Source organism: Pleurodeles waltl, chromosome 3_1, assembly GCF_031143425.1.
Source record: "Pleurodeles waltl isolate 20211129_DDA chromosome 3_1, aPleWal1.hap1.20221129, whole genome shotgun sequence".
In the NCBI taxonomy this organism is placed as follows: Eukaryota; Metazoa; Chordata; class Amphibia; order Caudata; family Salamandridae; genus Pleurodeles; species Pleurodeles waltl.
Window position 1 is genome coordinate 491,844,378 of NC_090440.1, and position 17,399 is coordinate 491,861,776.

General features: G+C 43.4%; 1 protein-coding gene across 2 annotated transcripts in view; it reads left to right on the forward strand.

The window, feature by feature from the left end:
- MCTP2 (multiple C2 and transmembrane domain containing 2) overlaps window positions 1-17,399 on the forward strand; it is an 896,516-nt gene that overhangs the window by 581,646 nt on the left and 297,471 nt on the right. For both annotated transcript variants that reach the window (XM_069222757.1, XM_069222756.1), the window contains 2 exons: window positions 4,752-4,854; window positions 7,987-8,089. In XM_069222757.1, the coding sequence (XP_069078858.1) occupies window positions 4,752-4,854; window positions 7,987-8,089 (206 nt within the window). The remainder of the gene's footprint in view (window positions 1-4,751; window positions 4,855-7,986; window positions 8,090-17,399) is intronic.

The following is a 17,399-nucleotide window of genomic DNA, read 5'->3' on the forward strand; positions in this document are numbered from 1 at the left end:
AAAATCCAACATACATAAGTCAAGTTCAGAATTTGTCAAATATTAAATCAAATACAGTGCTTAGAAGACAGTAGCCCCAACCAGACCTATCTGGTCGTGCTGGACCGGGGCAAATTCAAAATTTCAGTGCTATCAAGATGGGACTCAGGCCAGATACAGGAGTCACACAGACCCTCTAACATGATCTTTTTAGCGCCAATGATCGGTGGGGATGCGTTGATCCAGAGGAGGAGATGCGTTGCGCTTGCAGGCAATGCACCCTTTCCTGATTGGACAACGTTGTTGATGCGTCGATGTCCAGAAGCAATGAGTACTGGTTCCAATGTGTTGGTGCTGCTTCGCCCAAGTCGTGGTTGCATTGCACGTTAGTGTTGTTGCATTACGCAGTTGGCGAGCAGTATCTGCGTCTTCAGTGCAAACAGCAGCAAAAGCGGCATTTCTTTAGCGGATGCGTCTTTTCCTAGTGACACGCAGGTGTAGTTACGTCAGTTCTTGTGCTGCTGCATCACACTTACCAAAAAATATAGAGGGACCGGGAGATTAGTGGTCCAGTGTACGTTCTCCCTGAATGTAAACCAAAAAAAAAAGGTTGTACACCGTTCCAAAAGAGACTGTCTAAACAGAGGACAAGTGTCAGTAATAAGGTAGGAGTACCCTCATGCGTCATAAAGTACGCTAGGCGTCATCATTGGGCTAACTCCTTGTCAGACCGGCACTGCAATGTGCACCAAAAGGTGCTGATACAAAACCGGAGATGAAATCGTGAGTCCGATAGACTCTACAGATTAGGCTGACAGTGAAGAGTAAGGAGAGTGAAAAGAAAGTTAAAATTGGCTCTAGACACTAGGACACAAAATTTAATTTACTCAAAATGTGTTCAGGCCAAGATTAAAAAACGAGAGAGGAGTACTTCGGAGCAGTAATGGCTACCAGTACTCCTGAAAAAAAGGGGGAAGGAAGAGAAATACTCTATCCTAACATTTAGGGGTCGACATGTTTCGCGCCTGTGCGGTCAGACATGATCCATTGGCGCTTCATCAGGACCGTGGTTAGTAACTTCTCCTATAGAAAAAGAAGTAAGTGCTAGAAGGTCACTTACTATACGTAGACTAATCGTCAAAGTCAGTCACGTGGTGGGTCGCCCATCCCATGTGGAGGAAAGGCATCATAGGGACGCGTAAACCTCAGACCAAAGGAAGTTGCATTGAAAGTTTCCTAAAGTCTGGCCGGGCACCTACCCGGGAACGCTGTAGATTCCGGCAGGCTGTGTGTCGATTTTCACCACATAAGGAGTTCCTTTGTAGAGGTGAAGTCTTTTTGGCCCTGAGACTTCAGGAAACAGAAGACATGCTCAATCCAAGCTCTTGGGGAGCACATCTCATTGGAGCCAGAGGCCAGCAAGGCAGCAGGGCAACAGCAAGGCAGCAGTCCTTTGGGCAGCCAGGCAGCTCCTCTTGGCAGGTTGCAGAATCTGATTCAGAGTATCTGTCCCAGGAAGTGTCTAAGTTGGTAGGGTCTGGGACCCAGTTTATATACCCAAAAGTGCCTTTGAAGTGGGGGTCCCCTTTCAGTACAACCCTGTCTGCCAGGGTCCCAGTAAAGGGGTTACCAGTCCTTTGAAATGTAAGTGTCAGGCCCTCCACCCTTCCAGCCCAGGAAAACCCATTCAGTATGCAGGTGTGTGCAGGTGTGACTGAGCATCCTGTGTTTGTCTGTGTGAAATGCACAAGGGAGCTGTCAACTAGCCCAGCCCAGATGTTGATTGGAGACAGGCTGTAAGGCACAGAAGGATTTTAAGTGCAGAGAAATGCTCACTTTCTAAAAGTGGCATTTCTAGAAGAGTATTATAAAAGCCAACCTCACCAGTCAGCATGATTTTGTATTGCCATTCTGACCATAATAAATATGACCTGTCTACCCCTTTGTGATCAGAACCTACCACTCAAACAGTAAATGAGGGTAGCCCTAATGCTATCCTATTAAAGGAGCAGGCCTCACATCAATGGAAAATGAATGTAGGAGTTTTCCACTACCAGGGCATATAATACACACAGGTATATGTCCTGCCTTTTACCTACTTAGCGCCCTGCCCTGGGGGTTATCCAGGGCCTACCTTAGGGGTGACCTATATGTAGAAAAAGGGGAGTTTCAGGCTTGGCAAGTACTTTTAAATACCAAGTCGAAGTGGCACTGAAACTGCTCACACACAGGCCTTGCATTGGCAGCCCTGATACATGGTTAAGGGGCTTCTTATGTGGGTGGCACAATCAGTGCTGCAGGCCCACTAGTAGCATTTAATTTACAGGCCCTGGGCACATGAAGTGCACTTTACTAGGGACTTACAAGTAAATTAAATATGCCAATTGGGTATGAGCCAATGTCACCTGTTTTAAGGGAGAGAGCATATGCACTTTAGCACTGGTTAGAAGTTGTAAAGTGCGCAGAGTCCTAAAACCAGCAAAAACTGTGTCAAAAAGTGGAGGGAGGCAGGCAAAACGTTGGGGGTGACCTCTCTAAGGCTGTCAGGTCACAAATCCCCACCCCTAATATAGTCACATTACCATTATTTTGCTCCCTCATATTTAGAAAATGCATGCCCCATAGTCTTAGGCGACCCAAACATACTGATTAATATTTTACAATCTTCCCAAAGGGCACAATTCTCAGATCCAGAAGTAGAAAAGTCAGAGTTCTCATCTGATGTGGTTTTTCCTATGTATCGAGCGGATTTAACTTTTATGCATTCAGAAAAAATGTCTACACTTGTCCAGGAAAATACATTTTTTGGAGTTCTCCAAAGTGCATAATTGGTCAAAACTCCTGTGTGTGTGTAAATAAAATTGCAATATGGATCGACAGGTTTAACTTTCTCCTTAGGACAACCCCCTTTTCTTAGATTCCCATTTAAAATTGAGGTATTTGCTACCCTTATTAACGCTCTAAAGTAACTTTGCTTTTGGAAGGACTGAATTTAAGGTAGAATATTTTTCTGTGAAATGACCACAGCCCCACTGCTAACCCTGAGCCTGTGAATGCTTCCTAATTTTTCCTTCTATTCATACTTCTTTGTTTCAAAGTGTTCATATGAACGTAAAATTCCACTGCATGCAATTTATAATGTAAAAGTGCTACTTTATCCTTCTTCTCAATTTAAATGTGTAAAATCGTTTGTAACACTTAACAACAATACAGATCGATTCCAGATCACCTTTTAATTTTTCTTTAGGTACTCCTGCGGTGAAAAATAGTGCAGGGTCTTTATAGGTTTGATGCAAATGTGATTGGATATTGCAAATCTTACAGCACATACGTATGCCTTAGTTTGCGTCAGTTTATGAACACTGCAACCTCCATGGGTGTGTGCTTTAACTTAAACGACCCATCACTGCATCTTGCTCTCTTTCCATTGTAGCCATCTTCCTTCCCCTACCGCACTAACAAACACACCCGTCCCTGAGCTGAAGTAATGACCCTGACAATGGACCTACCTAGAGAGCAATGTCTGTCTTAGTTCAAAGCTTGCTTATACCCTCATCAAAACATTGCTACATTTCCACCAAAAATGCTTTAAACATTAAGGATTGTATAAAAGAACATTGTAATGGTGAGTGCTTTTCTTTAAGAAGAAGGAGTGCTCCGGCTTGTAATGACTGGTAAAAGCCCGGAACTCCAACATTCCAATGTTTGTTGTCTAACAGCAAGAGCTGTGAACAAAAGCCTCATAGAGCCAGAGGGGATTTCAGTCCCCTTGGAGTCCCTGAGGCCTTTGTTTTATTTAGTAGAACATTCTGCCCTCTTGTGGCAGAATGTTTTAATTGCCTTATAGCCCGCTGTAGCGTGGCTATCCGGCATTTAAAGTCCTGCTCTCTTGTTAAAGGCCCTCACATTTAGCTCGGGCCTTTAACACTGGAGCAGGCTGGTATAGCCCACTACTGCGGGCTTTAAGGCCACATTACATCAGAACTAGATAAAAAGAGAAATAGTTAAACTTTGTAAAAGCAGACTCAATCACCTGTGCAACAAATTAATAATCAAACTCCACAGTAATAGTTATTTATTGCTGGTTGTTTTGCAGTTTAACTGTAGTTCGTGGCCACAAAGCTTGGTCTCCTTGCAGTCTACTCTGGGGGATTTTACAGCGAAGTGGAAAGGTGCTTAGAGAGCTATTTCCACATCTCCACATGGGGAGACTATGACAGGGCATTTTCTGTTTAATGATACCCTTCGCCCCCTTCCTACCCCTGCTCAAGTTCCGTGTGATTCGCTGCTATTGAGATTTTGCAGTTCCAGATAATAGTTTTGTCAATGTGGAATGACTTTTTTGCCTCATTGAATAGTTGTTATACATATGAATGTTATTCGTGAAGATTGCATTTGCTCACTGACCAAAAAACCGTGTTCAGAACATAAAATTACAGGGTGGAATCATCTTTGTCATATACCACTTTGCATTTTGAGTAGGGCCTTCGCGCTTTTTTATGTGCATTCGTTTCTGACTTGGAGAGATAGAGTGTAGTTTACATACACATGTAAGGGCCGTCACAGTAAATGTACTTTTTATTATGCCAGACTAAAATCAGACTTTTAGATTCGCGTTTTAGGTTTGATAGAGCTATCGCTGCAGAAGATATTGTTCTTAAACGAATGTACGCACCATCTAGCATTGCCATTTATTGGGTACGGACAAATATATCTGTTTCCGAGAGAAAGACTTATAAGGGCATTTGACATGTTTTCTTTTATTCTTTCAGGCAAAAGTGACCCTTTCTGCGTCTTGGAGGTGGGCAATGACAGACTACAAACGCACACGATTTACAAAAACCTCAACCCGGAATGGAACAAAGTTTTCACTTTGTAAGTGGACAGAATTTTTAACCACATCGTATAAACACTCATCTATGTTGGTGTTGCCGTTTATTAAGTATTCACAGAGCAAGCCACCTGTATATCTGATTGTTGGAGAACAATGGGAGCACATATGCTTTGTGTGCTATATGTGCCATAAAACACTGCTGGAACTCTTGTCTGTAAACAACAGAATTAATTTATAGAATTCACCATGGAACACATACACCTTGGTACGTATCTCACGGTGGAGCATTCAGGGTATTTATTTAAATGAGCATTATTATTAAGAGTGTGCGTTATACTTTGTGTATTGCTTGATGTTTCATTTGACGACAAAAAAGTAATCTCAAAAAGTATGCTTAAGTGTTTCTTTTTTTTAATACATATTTGGTGGTAATGAACTACAAGAAACCCTGCTATTTAATTTTACCAAAACGCCAAAGGGATCTTAATGCTTGAAAAATTGTCAGAAATGTCATTGCATTATAAAAATAGAAAAGAGGGTGTTTAGTGTGGTGCTAAGTGATCAGTTGAGACAGTGTGCATAGAGGGGTCATTTATCATTTTATGGTTACACTGAACCTTTTCATTGAGTAATGTATCACCCTATCTAATAATATTTTATTTGTGGTACTATGAAGAAATTCTTTCCAGGTATCCATCAGCCTTGTTCTGTTGTTTTTTAATAGAGCTAATGATGGTATGCAATGCAAGAGTGGAGTGAACTATGTTGCAGGAGGTTGGAAAAGGAAGCACTGCCTTAAGAGACCAGATTTTCAGCATGGAATTTGCTGCTTTAGAGGACATTCTGCTTGGATGAACTTCAAGGAACTGTCATAACAGATGGTCTTTTAGGGCTTTTCTGAATTGCAAAGAAAGTCTTCCTTAAGGCTGATCAGTATGGGAAGTGAGTTCCATGGGGGACGCCAGCTCTTCCACCAAGCATCTTATGCCCCTCTCCACTGTCAGCACATTGGAAAGTGAGGAGAGAATGCAACCATTGATAGCTTTCTACAGAAGGTACACAGTCTTGATTTTGACACTTTAATTGGTTAGATAGCCAAACAAGTGGAGTGACTTCTTGCAGGTGAGAAGGGATCTGTGCACATTAGGGTGAGGATGAGGCTGATACCTTTAGAGTTTTTCTGTACAATGGTCATTAGAAAAGCACATATAATATTATTAACATGCTTGGATAGCTTAGTGATGTTTTCACATAGGTAGTCACTTCAGGCATGTCACATTAACATAAATTGACATTTAATGCATATGTAAATCACCATTAGCAGTACAGGCAAAGTGTAGTGACCATCTTCCAAAATACAGATCAAGCAGTCTGCGGATCTTGGAATAGATGTAATGCCACACATTTTCACACATAAACTGTGTGTATATTAGGAAATCACAGTTAATATTCCCTCTATCTGATAAAGACATCTAGTTGCAGATTCCTTACCTTAGAACTTTCCCCAGGCATTTGTCTGGATCTCCTGATTTTTCTCAATCAATACCCTTGCGCGCCTTTAGTTGGCATCGATTGGCTCTGCGTCCGTCGTTGGCATTGTGCGTGCCAGATATGACGTTGCGGGTCCTGTAGAAGCACCACCCTGCTGACTTAAGTTCCTTTGTTTCCTCACTAGCCCAGCACTGATCCGAAGAAGAGCTACCCCTTAGTCATTTTTTGACTGATCATTTTTTACTTTTTGTCAACATTTTTGGAGTGTCAGTACTTCTGGTGCATCAAGGATGTCTTCACGTAACATGGGTTCAGGCCCTGGGGATCCTGCTATCGGGTGATGTCCATGACGGATCCGCTCCTCGTGTGCCTGTGGTGTCTGAAGTCGTGCTGCAAGTGGCGAGCCATGAATCCGAAAGATTTGAGTGAGCGGTCCCTAAAGCGCTTTGCGGCCTGGCGCTTGACTCTGCATTGCTCCCAATCTTGGTCAAGAGGCCCTGAGAATGGTTGCAGAGCCCCCATTCATCATCGTCCCACTCCAAGTCATCGGGACGGTCCGGTAAGTCGAGGCACAAGAAGTAGTTAAAGAAGAACAAGTGTTCTTTGACTTCACCCCATCCGTCGGCCGACAAGACAAGGAAACACGAGTGTCATCGTTCTAGGCCTATGTCCTTGGAGCCTGGTCATGGGATGGCTACGCGCCTCCCCAGTTTCAGGGAGCTGGAGCTACCCCTGTCCAACTCAGAGGGTTTTATGAGGCCATGAGTCTCATTGTTGGGCAGTCTGACTCTGCTGGAGCACCATCGGGCCCGATGGGCTCAAAAGGGGCCCCCACAGGTTCCCCGCTGGTGTTTTTGGCCTCAGCTCGGTGACAAAGGGGGGCAATGGATCCGTTCCTGGATCTGAACTGACATCGATCATACCACTTCAACCTTCCCCACCACCGGTTCCGATGTTGATGCCCCTGACGCTGCCCATCCTCCCAGGTGGCGTCAACCCCATCCTCATTGTCAACTCCAACACGGAGCCAGACCGGCATCGCATTCTGACTTTGCCAAGGTCCTTGCCCCCTCTGTCTGATCCAGACCCTTATTCTTATGGGTTGGGGTATGATAAGGAATGGGAAGGGTCGCTGGGTCCTCTAGAACACCAGCTACCAAACCCTATGGACTGGCATACAGACTTGGGTGAATCCAGTGGTCTGGGTACTTCCCTTGACACTGGTATGCTTTCTCCCACTTTGGTAATGCCTTATCTGGTAGAGACAATATCAAGTTGCAGATTCCTTACCGACCCACTCATCCTTTCCAATCTGTGAACTGATTTCTAGGGACAGGGACTTACTTTTTCAGGGCCGAGTTTTGGCGCACCAGTTGATTTGCTTAAAAAATGAAAAAGAAGATGCTTTGTCTCTTTCTTAATTTTTTTAAACATACATACTGCTTATTCACAGCAGATTTTCCTCAAACATCCATTCAATAATATCCATTAACAAATATTGTTTACATGCATGCATGCGGTGTGATGGAAGATTTGGGAATACATTTGTTTCAATTTAATTTTTGATCTTAATTAAGAGAGAATTTTATTCACAGAGGGAATGCTGATTAATTAGTTGAATACTTTGAGGTAAAGACTGTGAATGTGTTTGTATTACACCAAACGTTGTGTTTCAATTCTAGCCCTATTAAAGACATCCATGATGTGCTGGAAGTGACAGTCTTTGATGACGATGCTGATAGACCACCTGATTTCCTTGGGAAAGTTGTCATCCCTCTGCTGTCGGTAAGTGAATGAGATTGTTTCTCTGTTTTGAATGTTCGTTATATGTAGTTATTAACACTAGCCCTATTCTTTTGCTAGAAATTTCCTTTTGCGTCTTAGTCGCAGTGCCACTAGCTTCCCTTTAGTATGTGTCTTTAATACTTACTCTTTCAGCAATATATATATACTATATATAAATACAAATGCTATGTTTAACAAAAATCCCTATATTAGTATAATGCAAAATTTGGATTATTGTGATTTCTCTATAAAGTGCTGACCGCTACCAGGGCCTGCTTCACACTAAACTAAATTGCAAGTGAAAAAGTAGTTTTAGATGTGAGATATATTTCCAGAACTGCAACGAAAATGTTAGTGCTACTGTAACAGTTGTTCCCTATACGGTTTCATTGGGTCAATGATTCTGTGTCTTTTCATCAGTGCTCCCTAAATCGGTGTTGTTGCCCAGTCAGTTTGCGTCTATGAATCTGCCATGTTTTTTTCTATTTTTCAAGGCCACCCATACTGTTACTCCTTACCAGTGTCTCACTGGACCATGGTAATTGTTGCTTTTGGCAAATGTTACTGTTTCTCTGGGGGCAATATCTACTGAATATACTATTCGATAACTGACAAATATACAACAAAAATAATTACATAAAAGTAAAACTCAACAAAACTAAAATATTAATCTTTGATCAAAGAGAGGCAAGCAAAAACAATGACCAGCTAACAATGAAATTACCTATGTGCCCTGCTATTACTAGTTGTGTTTTCATATTTCAAAATCCTTATCAAGGGAAATACATCTTGAAAATCTTGAGAAAAGAGAAGCAACACTAACTAATAACCTAACTTGCTTTAGTACGAAATATGGTGGTCTGACAGCTGGTCCACCCTTGACTGCTGTAGCAGCATAAGTTAAAAGCTACGTCAAAGCTAGTTTATTGTATGCCGGAGTACCAAATAGGGCCAGTTAACATAATAAGTAAATATATTAAACTTTAGCAGTTTTCATTCCTTATTGTCCCTAATACTATTTTGTTACACAGGTAGGTCTTACTTCTGTGGGCAGACTGTCTGATGAGGTGTGCCTGCACTATTATCTTAGAGCACAACAGCATCCTCCAGTTTGGTGAATGGTTCTGTCTTGGATGGGAGTAATGACATGGAGGACAGACAATCGCTTAGAATGACTTCTTGCTGAATATCATTTACATGATATCTGGGGTGCTGTTGCGATGATAAATAAGAAAACAAAAAGTACTAATAAAAAATGTTATAACATATGTGGTATATATAGAATAAAGTACACCCAGTCGTTGTTCTAAGGATATTGTCAGTCACTGAGCAGTTCCATGCCCATATAGAAGAACAAGTTCCTTCATAAGGTAATGGCACAGCTTAATACAGTTTATCAGCTGCATAATTGTTTTACAGGGAACTAGAAACAGCACACCTCGAATGTAGTAAGGAAATTAAAGATGGCCTTTTATAAGGGGTTTGCAGGGTCCCATGTATTATACTGATAGCCTGTCATGCTCAGATTACTGTAAAGTTCAACGTCACAAATTATGTATACAAAAATACCTACAAACTCATTTGTTCCAGAAGGTTAGCTATGGGTCCATGGGCTATCGTTTGAGGCAACATGACCTTTTGGGGTAGCATCAGAATGGGTTCAGCCAATGTGAAGTGAAATAAATTATGCAAAATGTGCAGCTTAGGTCCTGAAAAAGTGGTCCATATTTTCTGTAATTTTCCAGGTTTAATTGATCTGAGAAGTAACTATATCATAATGGTACTATTAGATGATAAGATTAAACCTTGTTATGTGGCTTTTAAATGTTATGATTTAATGAGTAATAATCAGCAAAGTGCAAGCCTAGTGATATTATTAGAAATCACTGTTAAAATATTAAAAAATCATGCAGTCTTCAGTCCTGCCTCTCTTCCGTGAAAAACATTAAATAGTCTAATCCTTCCAATTGATCCGAAGGGACAAATGTGCCAGTTATACCTATTAACATCACTTCAAGATGTTATTGTGTATATTCTCCTGTTGCGATTATCATCTTTTTAGTTTCAGTATAAGAAGGCTGCAGGATTTTGTTGAGAGTTGTAATATAACTTGTTTGGTGTTAAATTGACTATATATTTTTTTATTGTAATGAATCGATAAGGTATGATGCTTTTTATTGTAATGGTTTTAATGTTGTTTAATTTGCTTTTTTGCGAATAGGTCGTACCTAAAATACAATTAAGATGAACTGATCTCAACAACTCATTTATTTGGTTTCGAGTACAAAATATTTCTTCTAAAGTGGTGCTATGCAAAATTTTGAAGAAAGGAAAGACTGACCGAAGCCTTATACATAATATGTGCGAAAAATAAGAAACACCGTTATGATGTTAGAATGGAAGAGAGATGGCACTGATATAAATACAATAGGTAATCTAAAGTCTATTGAGGAAGGGAGATGGGGAGTTAAATAGGGTGCCCTTGTTAAGATGAGGGAACTTGAAACTTTTTTTAAAACAAAATCTTGTTGGTGCCTCAGAAGGGTGGCGCAAGGGCATTTTTAGGGACTCCTGCCTCTGTAAATCAGAGTAAATAAACTAAAGCATTAAGTGGATTGAGCTGTAGGGCTGTTTCTAGAGGTTAGGGAGGAAGCACATCTTCTGTTATATCAAATTCTGTAAACACACCTGCTGTAGAAATCTTGAGCTATCCTTCTCATCCTCCTGTCCTTTCATTACTAAGACAAAAGTCACATCATGGTCGAATTACCTGGTTCACCCTCTTAATTAATGCTGATTTACTGATGCCTAAGGGCGCCTCTCTGTTAGTCATGTCACCGACATGGAAATGAACACAAACATTAGAAGAGTAGCGGGGTATTTTAGTCCATCTGCTGCCATCATAGGTGTTAAGCACTTTGGAAGGAAGAGAAAAGGATCAGGTTGCCCAGATAACTGGGAGGAATTATCCCTGCACCACTTTAGTGGGTTCATGCATTTTTCACAGCTGTCTGAGCACAACATACAAATCATGGAGTCAAACGATTACTATTCACCGTCTTGATCATTGGCAGTAATATGGATCTCCATTCTAGACCCTTTTCTGGGAAGGGAGGTAGAGGTCATGTGACATGGTTGCAGACATTCTTTCAGTAGGGCACAGGCAAACTGTCCTATCTGCTGCCTGTCGCTCTGTCAGCTCAACTAGCTCCAGCCATCTTAAATGCCCTTATGAACAACATACCCCAAATAGTTCTGTTTTCAGGGGAACATTTTGTAAAGTGAAACCATATATAACTCCAATCAGCCGTTGATCCTGCAGTGAAAGAAGGGGGCTACTCTGATGCATCACGGACAATCAGCAGGTTGCACTACATACATTATATCATGTCACCTTGTTCAGTGCAGTGTTTATCACAAGAAACATGTTTTTCAGTGCATGGTGTGCATTTCTCTTGTGTCGGGCTGAGGTGATCGAAGGTTCACTGATCTGTCTGCTTCAATTACTAAGGTACACATTGCACTGAATATGATGGAAGTATGACGAGCAATGGAAACTGAAAATCTAGGACCATTTGTATTCGAAGCCAACCCAAAAGCCAACTCCATTCCTGAAGGAGAGAATGGTGCACAAAATGATGTAGTTTTTGAAGTGTGTTATTGAGTACTGACGACATTAGGGTCCCTCCCCGACACTTATCCTGGTCCATTTCTGCTGGAAGTGATGCAGCAGGGCTAGATCCACCGGAACATTGATGAAAATAAAACCTGAACACTTTTGTTTTTGTTTCAGCTGTTAGTTGTTCGGCTGTCCAGGTAATATTGGACGTGCTGTTCCTGCTAGCCGAGGCATCCACTGACTACATTTGGGCAGATAGCCCGTGGCAATTGGGGAGGTCGATACAGTGTTTTGAGCTCGGCCATCACTGATCCAGAGGCCTTTACTGGGTGTAAAAGAACTAGTGTGACTCACTCGCTATAACTCTGAACCTCAAAGTTAGGTAGTTTGCAAAAAGATAGCTAACTATCAGCGCGCCCCAGTGTTGGAAACTGTCTCTTTATAGGTATACCAAAATGAGATATACCTTGAAAGAGTCCAGATGTTCTCTTATAAGTTGAGAGGGGCTTGCTATGGCAAGCGTAAGGTACTCTCTTAGGAGGTAGTGTGGTTGTGTAGCCTTAGACTTATCAGAGAAGAGTGTGAGACATCTGCAGTGGACACACAGTCAATAAATGATGCACAGAACTCAAAAGGGAGATCCACACCAATTTATAAATATTAGACGTATCTTGATATAATTATAGGCACCAAGATCATCAAGACCAAGTAAGTAGATTTTAAGTTATGAACTTTTACAGGTTTGAAAAATAAGCACAGTGCAATTTCTGAAACAGTAATGTGATCCTGCAGAGGAAAAGCTTTTACTGCAAACAGGTACTTTGCAGCAACTTACAGGACTGTTATGTTGGAGTTATGGTAAGTATGGAGCAGGGACAAATGCAGCACCATCAGGTAACCTTGGGAGGCACTGGGGCATCAGGGCAGAGAGGTGCTTTTCAGCCTCCGATGCCCGTATGTTATCCTATAGGAAACAAAACATATACTGCATTTGGGCACTTAGCAGCGACTTACAGGACTGTTTTTCTGGAGTTAAGGTAAGTATAGGGCAAGGTAGCAGGCAGCACCAACAAGTCACTTCAGTAGGCACTGGGGCATCTGGCTGCAGAGGTGCTTTTCAGCGTCAGGTGCCCTAATGCTATCCTAAGGGAAAAGGAATATATACTGCATTCAGCACTTAGCACCGACTTACAGGACTGTTCTTCTGCAGTTAACGTAAGTAAAGGGCAAGGTCCATCCCAGCACCAACAGGTCACTTTGGGAGGCAATAGGGCATCTGGGTGCAGAAGTATCCTAATGTTATCCTATGGGGGAAAGGTCTGGTTAGAAAGATGCTGCAAGCTGGGACTGAGGGACCAGTCCGGATGAACCAACAATGGAGCTCAGGTCTCACAATGTTCGGGGACCTAGGACACCTTTGGTCCTCTTCTCCTTAGGCCAGAGCGGCCGAGTGCAGAGGTGTCCTGAGGCATTGGGTTTTTGTCACCAGGGTCACTCATAATATAGGGGGGCCTGCACAAAGAGGCTTTATGTGGCTTTGGGAAGTCCATAGGTGGCAAACCCAAGGTTGGCTTAATCTCTGGAGGGTCGAGGACCATGCTGGCACCATTGGCCCACTTTAACTCAAGCTAGGGGCCACAGGTACAGTGGTGCTTTCTGGTGTCAGGTTTTGGCGGTCCGGAGACTTCACAGTTTTTCTTGGGTGCCTGCATGATGCAGGGGAGCAGCTCCGCTACTCCACAGGAGTTTCTGGTTCTTGGTGAAGGCTGGCAGTCTTCCCAGGCTTTTGGAGGCACAGACAGTTGTAGGACAAGTCATTTTTGGCGTATTTGTTGAGGACAGCAGGCAGGCCAGAGGGACTGGACCAAGTCAGCTGCAGGTCTTCTGTTCTTGCTTTTGCAGCTCTTCAGGGTTCGTCTTCTTCCTTCAGGTTGGCAGGATAAATACTAGATTTAGGGGCATTAGGTGAGTGTAGGGTATTAAACAATGGGCAACTCACCCCTGGTGTCGCTATGCACCCTATATGACCCCTTCCCGTGGGAAGTGAGTATTACCCTGTCCCAGAGTTCTTAATTCTGCCATCACCAAGATGCAGACTTTCAAATTTCGTGTCCACCTCAGATAGATCCCCTAAGGGGTGGAACTAGCCTGAAGGTGGATACACATAGCTGACTACTAATTGTCCTGCCTATCTAGGTGTCAAATAGGCCCTGGGTCCGGGGGGGATGCCGGCATCCACTCACATCTGAGTGAAGCCAGATCCGCATGCCAAACGCGAATGGCTCTTTGAAGCTCCCTACCTTGCAATTGTAATTTACAGGTCATCCTGTTGGAAGGGGTGTGGAACACCCCTGCCAGAGCAGACTTTGTTCCTGATGGCCCGAGAGTGTATCCTCTCACCCTTGATGGTCAGAAACGTGTGTGGTGGCAGGCTGGTTAAGATCAGTCAGCCAGCACACTGGTAGCTGCTGGGTTTTTCAGGGGGCACCTCTAGCACTGCTAAGATCCATACGGTTAACCCAGGCAGGTGTTAAACATATGCAGTGCAAAACATTTAAGTGGAGTAATTTAAATCGATTATTACAGGTCACCGTCTTTACGAGACCACAGGCATCGGTCTAATTCAAATCTTCAGTGACTTTCTGCAGGTCGAGTTCCCTTGCTGCCTTTGCTTTGTACACAGTTTTCACCAGGTGTACCTGAATTTCATTATACAACAGGGAGATAATGGAGATAAGTGCCTACCGTCCCCCCAGTCGAATCAGCCCTCCCAACACATGTGATTCCGGTGGTGCAGCTGGGTACGTACACCAGACTTTCTTCGCTGTGTTCTATAGTTTGACGAACTGTATAAAATAGCCCCCTCCCACATTAAAGGTGTCATGAGCCTCCCAGAAAGTGAGGAAGGCTTACCCTGGATATAAATCCCCCACCAAGAGGCATCCACCCTCTCTCCACCTCTCCTCTGACATATCAAGGTCAATAGATGGGGAAGGGTTCCAGATACATAATTCCCTATCATGGGGGTCCTGCATATCACTTTTTTCACCATTGATTCCCAGATCTTGGCAGTATAGCAGACCAAATAAGGTATCAGGACATTTGTACATCACCCTTATTAAGATGCATGGCATTGTACCATTGCCAATCATGTCCCGCAGAGGCCATTTCTCCAATTTGTCAGTATCTGTCAGCCATCGGGCAGCATGTTGCGGGTGTACTGGATAGTAATAAAGTTGAATGTCCGGAATGGCCATGCCTCCCTCCTCCATACCCCTTTTCAAGACAGATCACACCACTCCATTTCTTTTCCCTGCCCATACCAGTGAGATGAGGATACTATTTAAAGTCAGAAGAACTTTGGCGGGAATAGGAAAAAGTGCATTCTGTACTAGGTATAGATACTGCAGGAGGAAGACCTTCTTAGCAACCCCATGACTGACAACAGCAGAGTATTCCAGAATTTGACCAACCTGGTGAAACCCTGCATCACCCTGTCCATGTTGATGTGCCAGTGATCCTCTGTCATCCTAGTGATCATGATACCAAGGTACAGAAAGCTTTCCCACTCCCAGGGCTCTAGCTTCCTATGCAACAGAGCAACTGGTGGCTTAATCACCAAGGTGAATGTGAGCGGCGAGAGGGGACTGCCCTGCCAGTTGCCTCTCTCCCCCCCTCCAGGCCTCCAACACCTCCCCCCACCTTGACATGTACCATAGGTCCTGTGTAGAGCATCTGAACCCACTCCCGGAAGACCGGAACGATTTCCATCTGCCTGAGTACCGACTTGAGATAGCTCTACCCAGCCGTGTCAGACACCTTTTCAGTGTTGAGCATCACAAGTGCCTTCTCCTGATCCGCCACAGCAGTCTCATGTATAACTTAAGTAAGATGTCTCAGATTGAGGGCCATGCTACCGGAGGGCATAAACCTACATTGGTCATTGTGGATCAGACCCCGAATGACAACCTGCAGCCACTTCGCCAACACCTTACAAAGAATTGTCACATCAGAATTGTTCATAGTGAGAGGTCTATAGGATGAGGGATCCTCAGGGACTCCTTCAGGTTTCAACATAAGACAAATTATCCCCTCTTGCATAGTCGGAGGCAGGATATCAAATCTCTGTTCCTCCAAGAACACTTCCAACAATTTCTCCTCCAAAATGTCTGAGTACACCGGATAAAACTTGTCAGGTAAAACATCTTCCCCTGGAGCCTTTGCTCTATTCAGATTCCAGAGCGCAGCTCTAAGCTCCTCTAGGGTGAATTGCTAGTCTAACTCTTGTGCATCATCGGGGGAAATGTGAGCCAAGGTCAATCCCTAAAAAAACTCCTTTATCATGTCCAGGTAGGTCTCTTTTTCCGTTCGGTATTCCATCTAAACATGGGTTAGAAGGTCAGTCAGTGTGCCATGCCATCACTTTAGCATCTGCCCCCTCCCGTCCCTAAGGTTTGGAATTGGCAGGATTTCCTGCTAATGCTTCAGTATTTCACGCCAATAAATGGTAATCTTCCCTATGAAAGCGCTGGTGGTAGGACTTAAGTGTAAGCCAGTTTAGGGTGTCCCATAATCTTTGTAATTTACTTTGAGTGTGCAGAATCTGTCCCCTCACCATGACAAAACCTGCCTCAGCCTCATAAAGTCATATTAAAGTCTGCTTATTACTCACAATGTCTGCTACAAGCTGCTGCCAGACCCCACGCACGATCCCAATACAGGTCTGTCTCAGAATAACCTTAAGAGCCACCCATTTTGTGGCCAGAGTGTCCATAGAACCCCAGTTACCATCTAGGTACTGTTGACTTTCCATCCCCAATGTCTCCCTACTTGCCACATCCGTCAGGAGGTTTGGGGGCATGCACCAGTGACATGCATTACAAGCAACACCCCTCCAACTCAGGTGAAGCAACACCGGGGCATGATCGGGCAGGTACCTCCAGAGGTGATAAACCCCCTGCAATTACCCCGGGTCTAGTCCCGCAGTAAGAATCATATTCAAACAAGTGTAGTTGTTGTGCATCATGGAATTACACATATAACCACTGGTCTGTGGGTGATATGTTCACTGACAATCAATTAACCCCATATTCTGCATGTCTCGGTCAAGAGACATCATCATCTATGGTTTTGTGCCTCACCGTGGTGGGTGGTGATCCCAATTCCCATCCAGAATACAGTTAAAGTCTCCCACCCATACTGGAGGGGATCCCACACTGTCATCAAGCAACTCCTGCATCATGTAGTAGAGCTGTCTATCTTCAGTATTGGGACCATAGGTGTTCAAGATAATAATATCCCTGCCATCCAGCGTACCATGCAGGATTATATATTGACCCTCCACATCTGCCTCATCATACACATGCCAAAACAGTACCACAGGGCTTTCGAGATCGCCACCCTCTTGGCATAGGAGGAGTATGATGCCTAAAAAAGTTTACCCCATCAAGTGTGTTTCCTGTAAACAGGCGATTTGAACCCCTTGGCACCAGAAATATGAGTGTACTCTATAGCGTTTGGTTTAATCTCATAGTCCCCTGACATACCAGGTGAGTATTTTAATATTATTAGCCACAAGAGTTTGTGCCCCACCATTGGATCCAGGCCCCACCTTCTGTGCGAAGAGGTATCCAGGGTATGAATCCTCCAGTAACCCGACAAAAAACTTAGCAATATTATCCAATGACACTA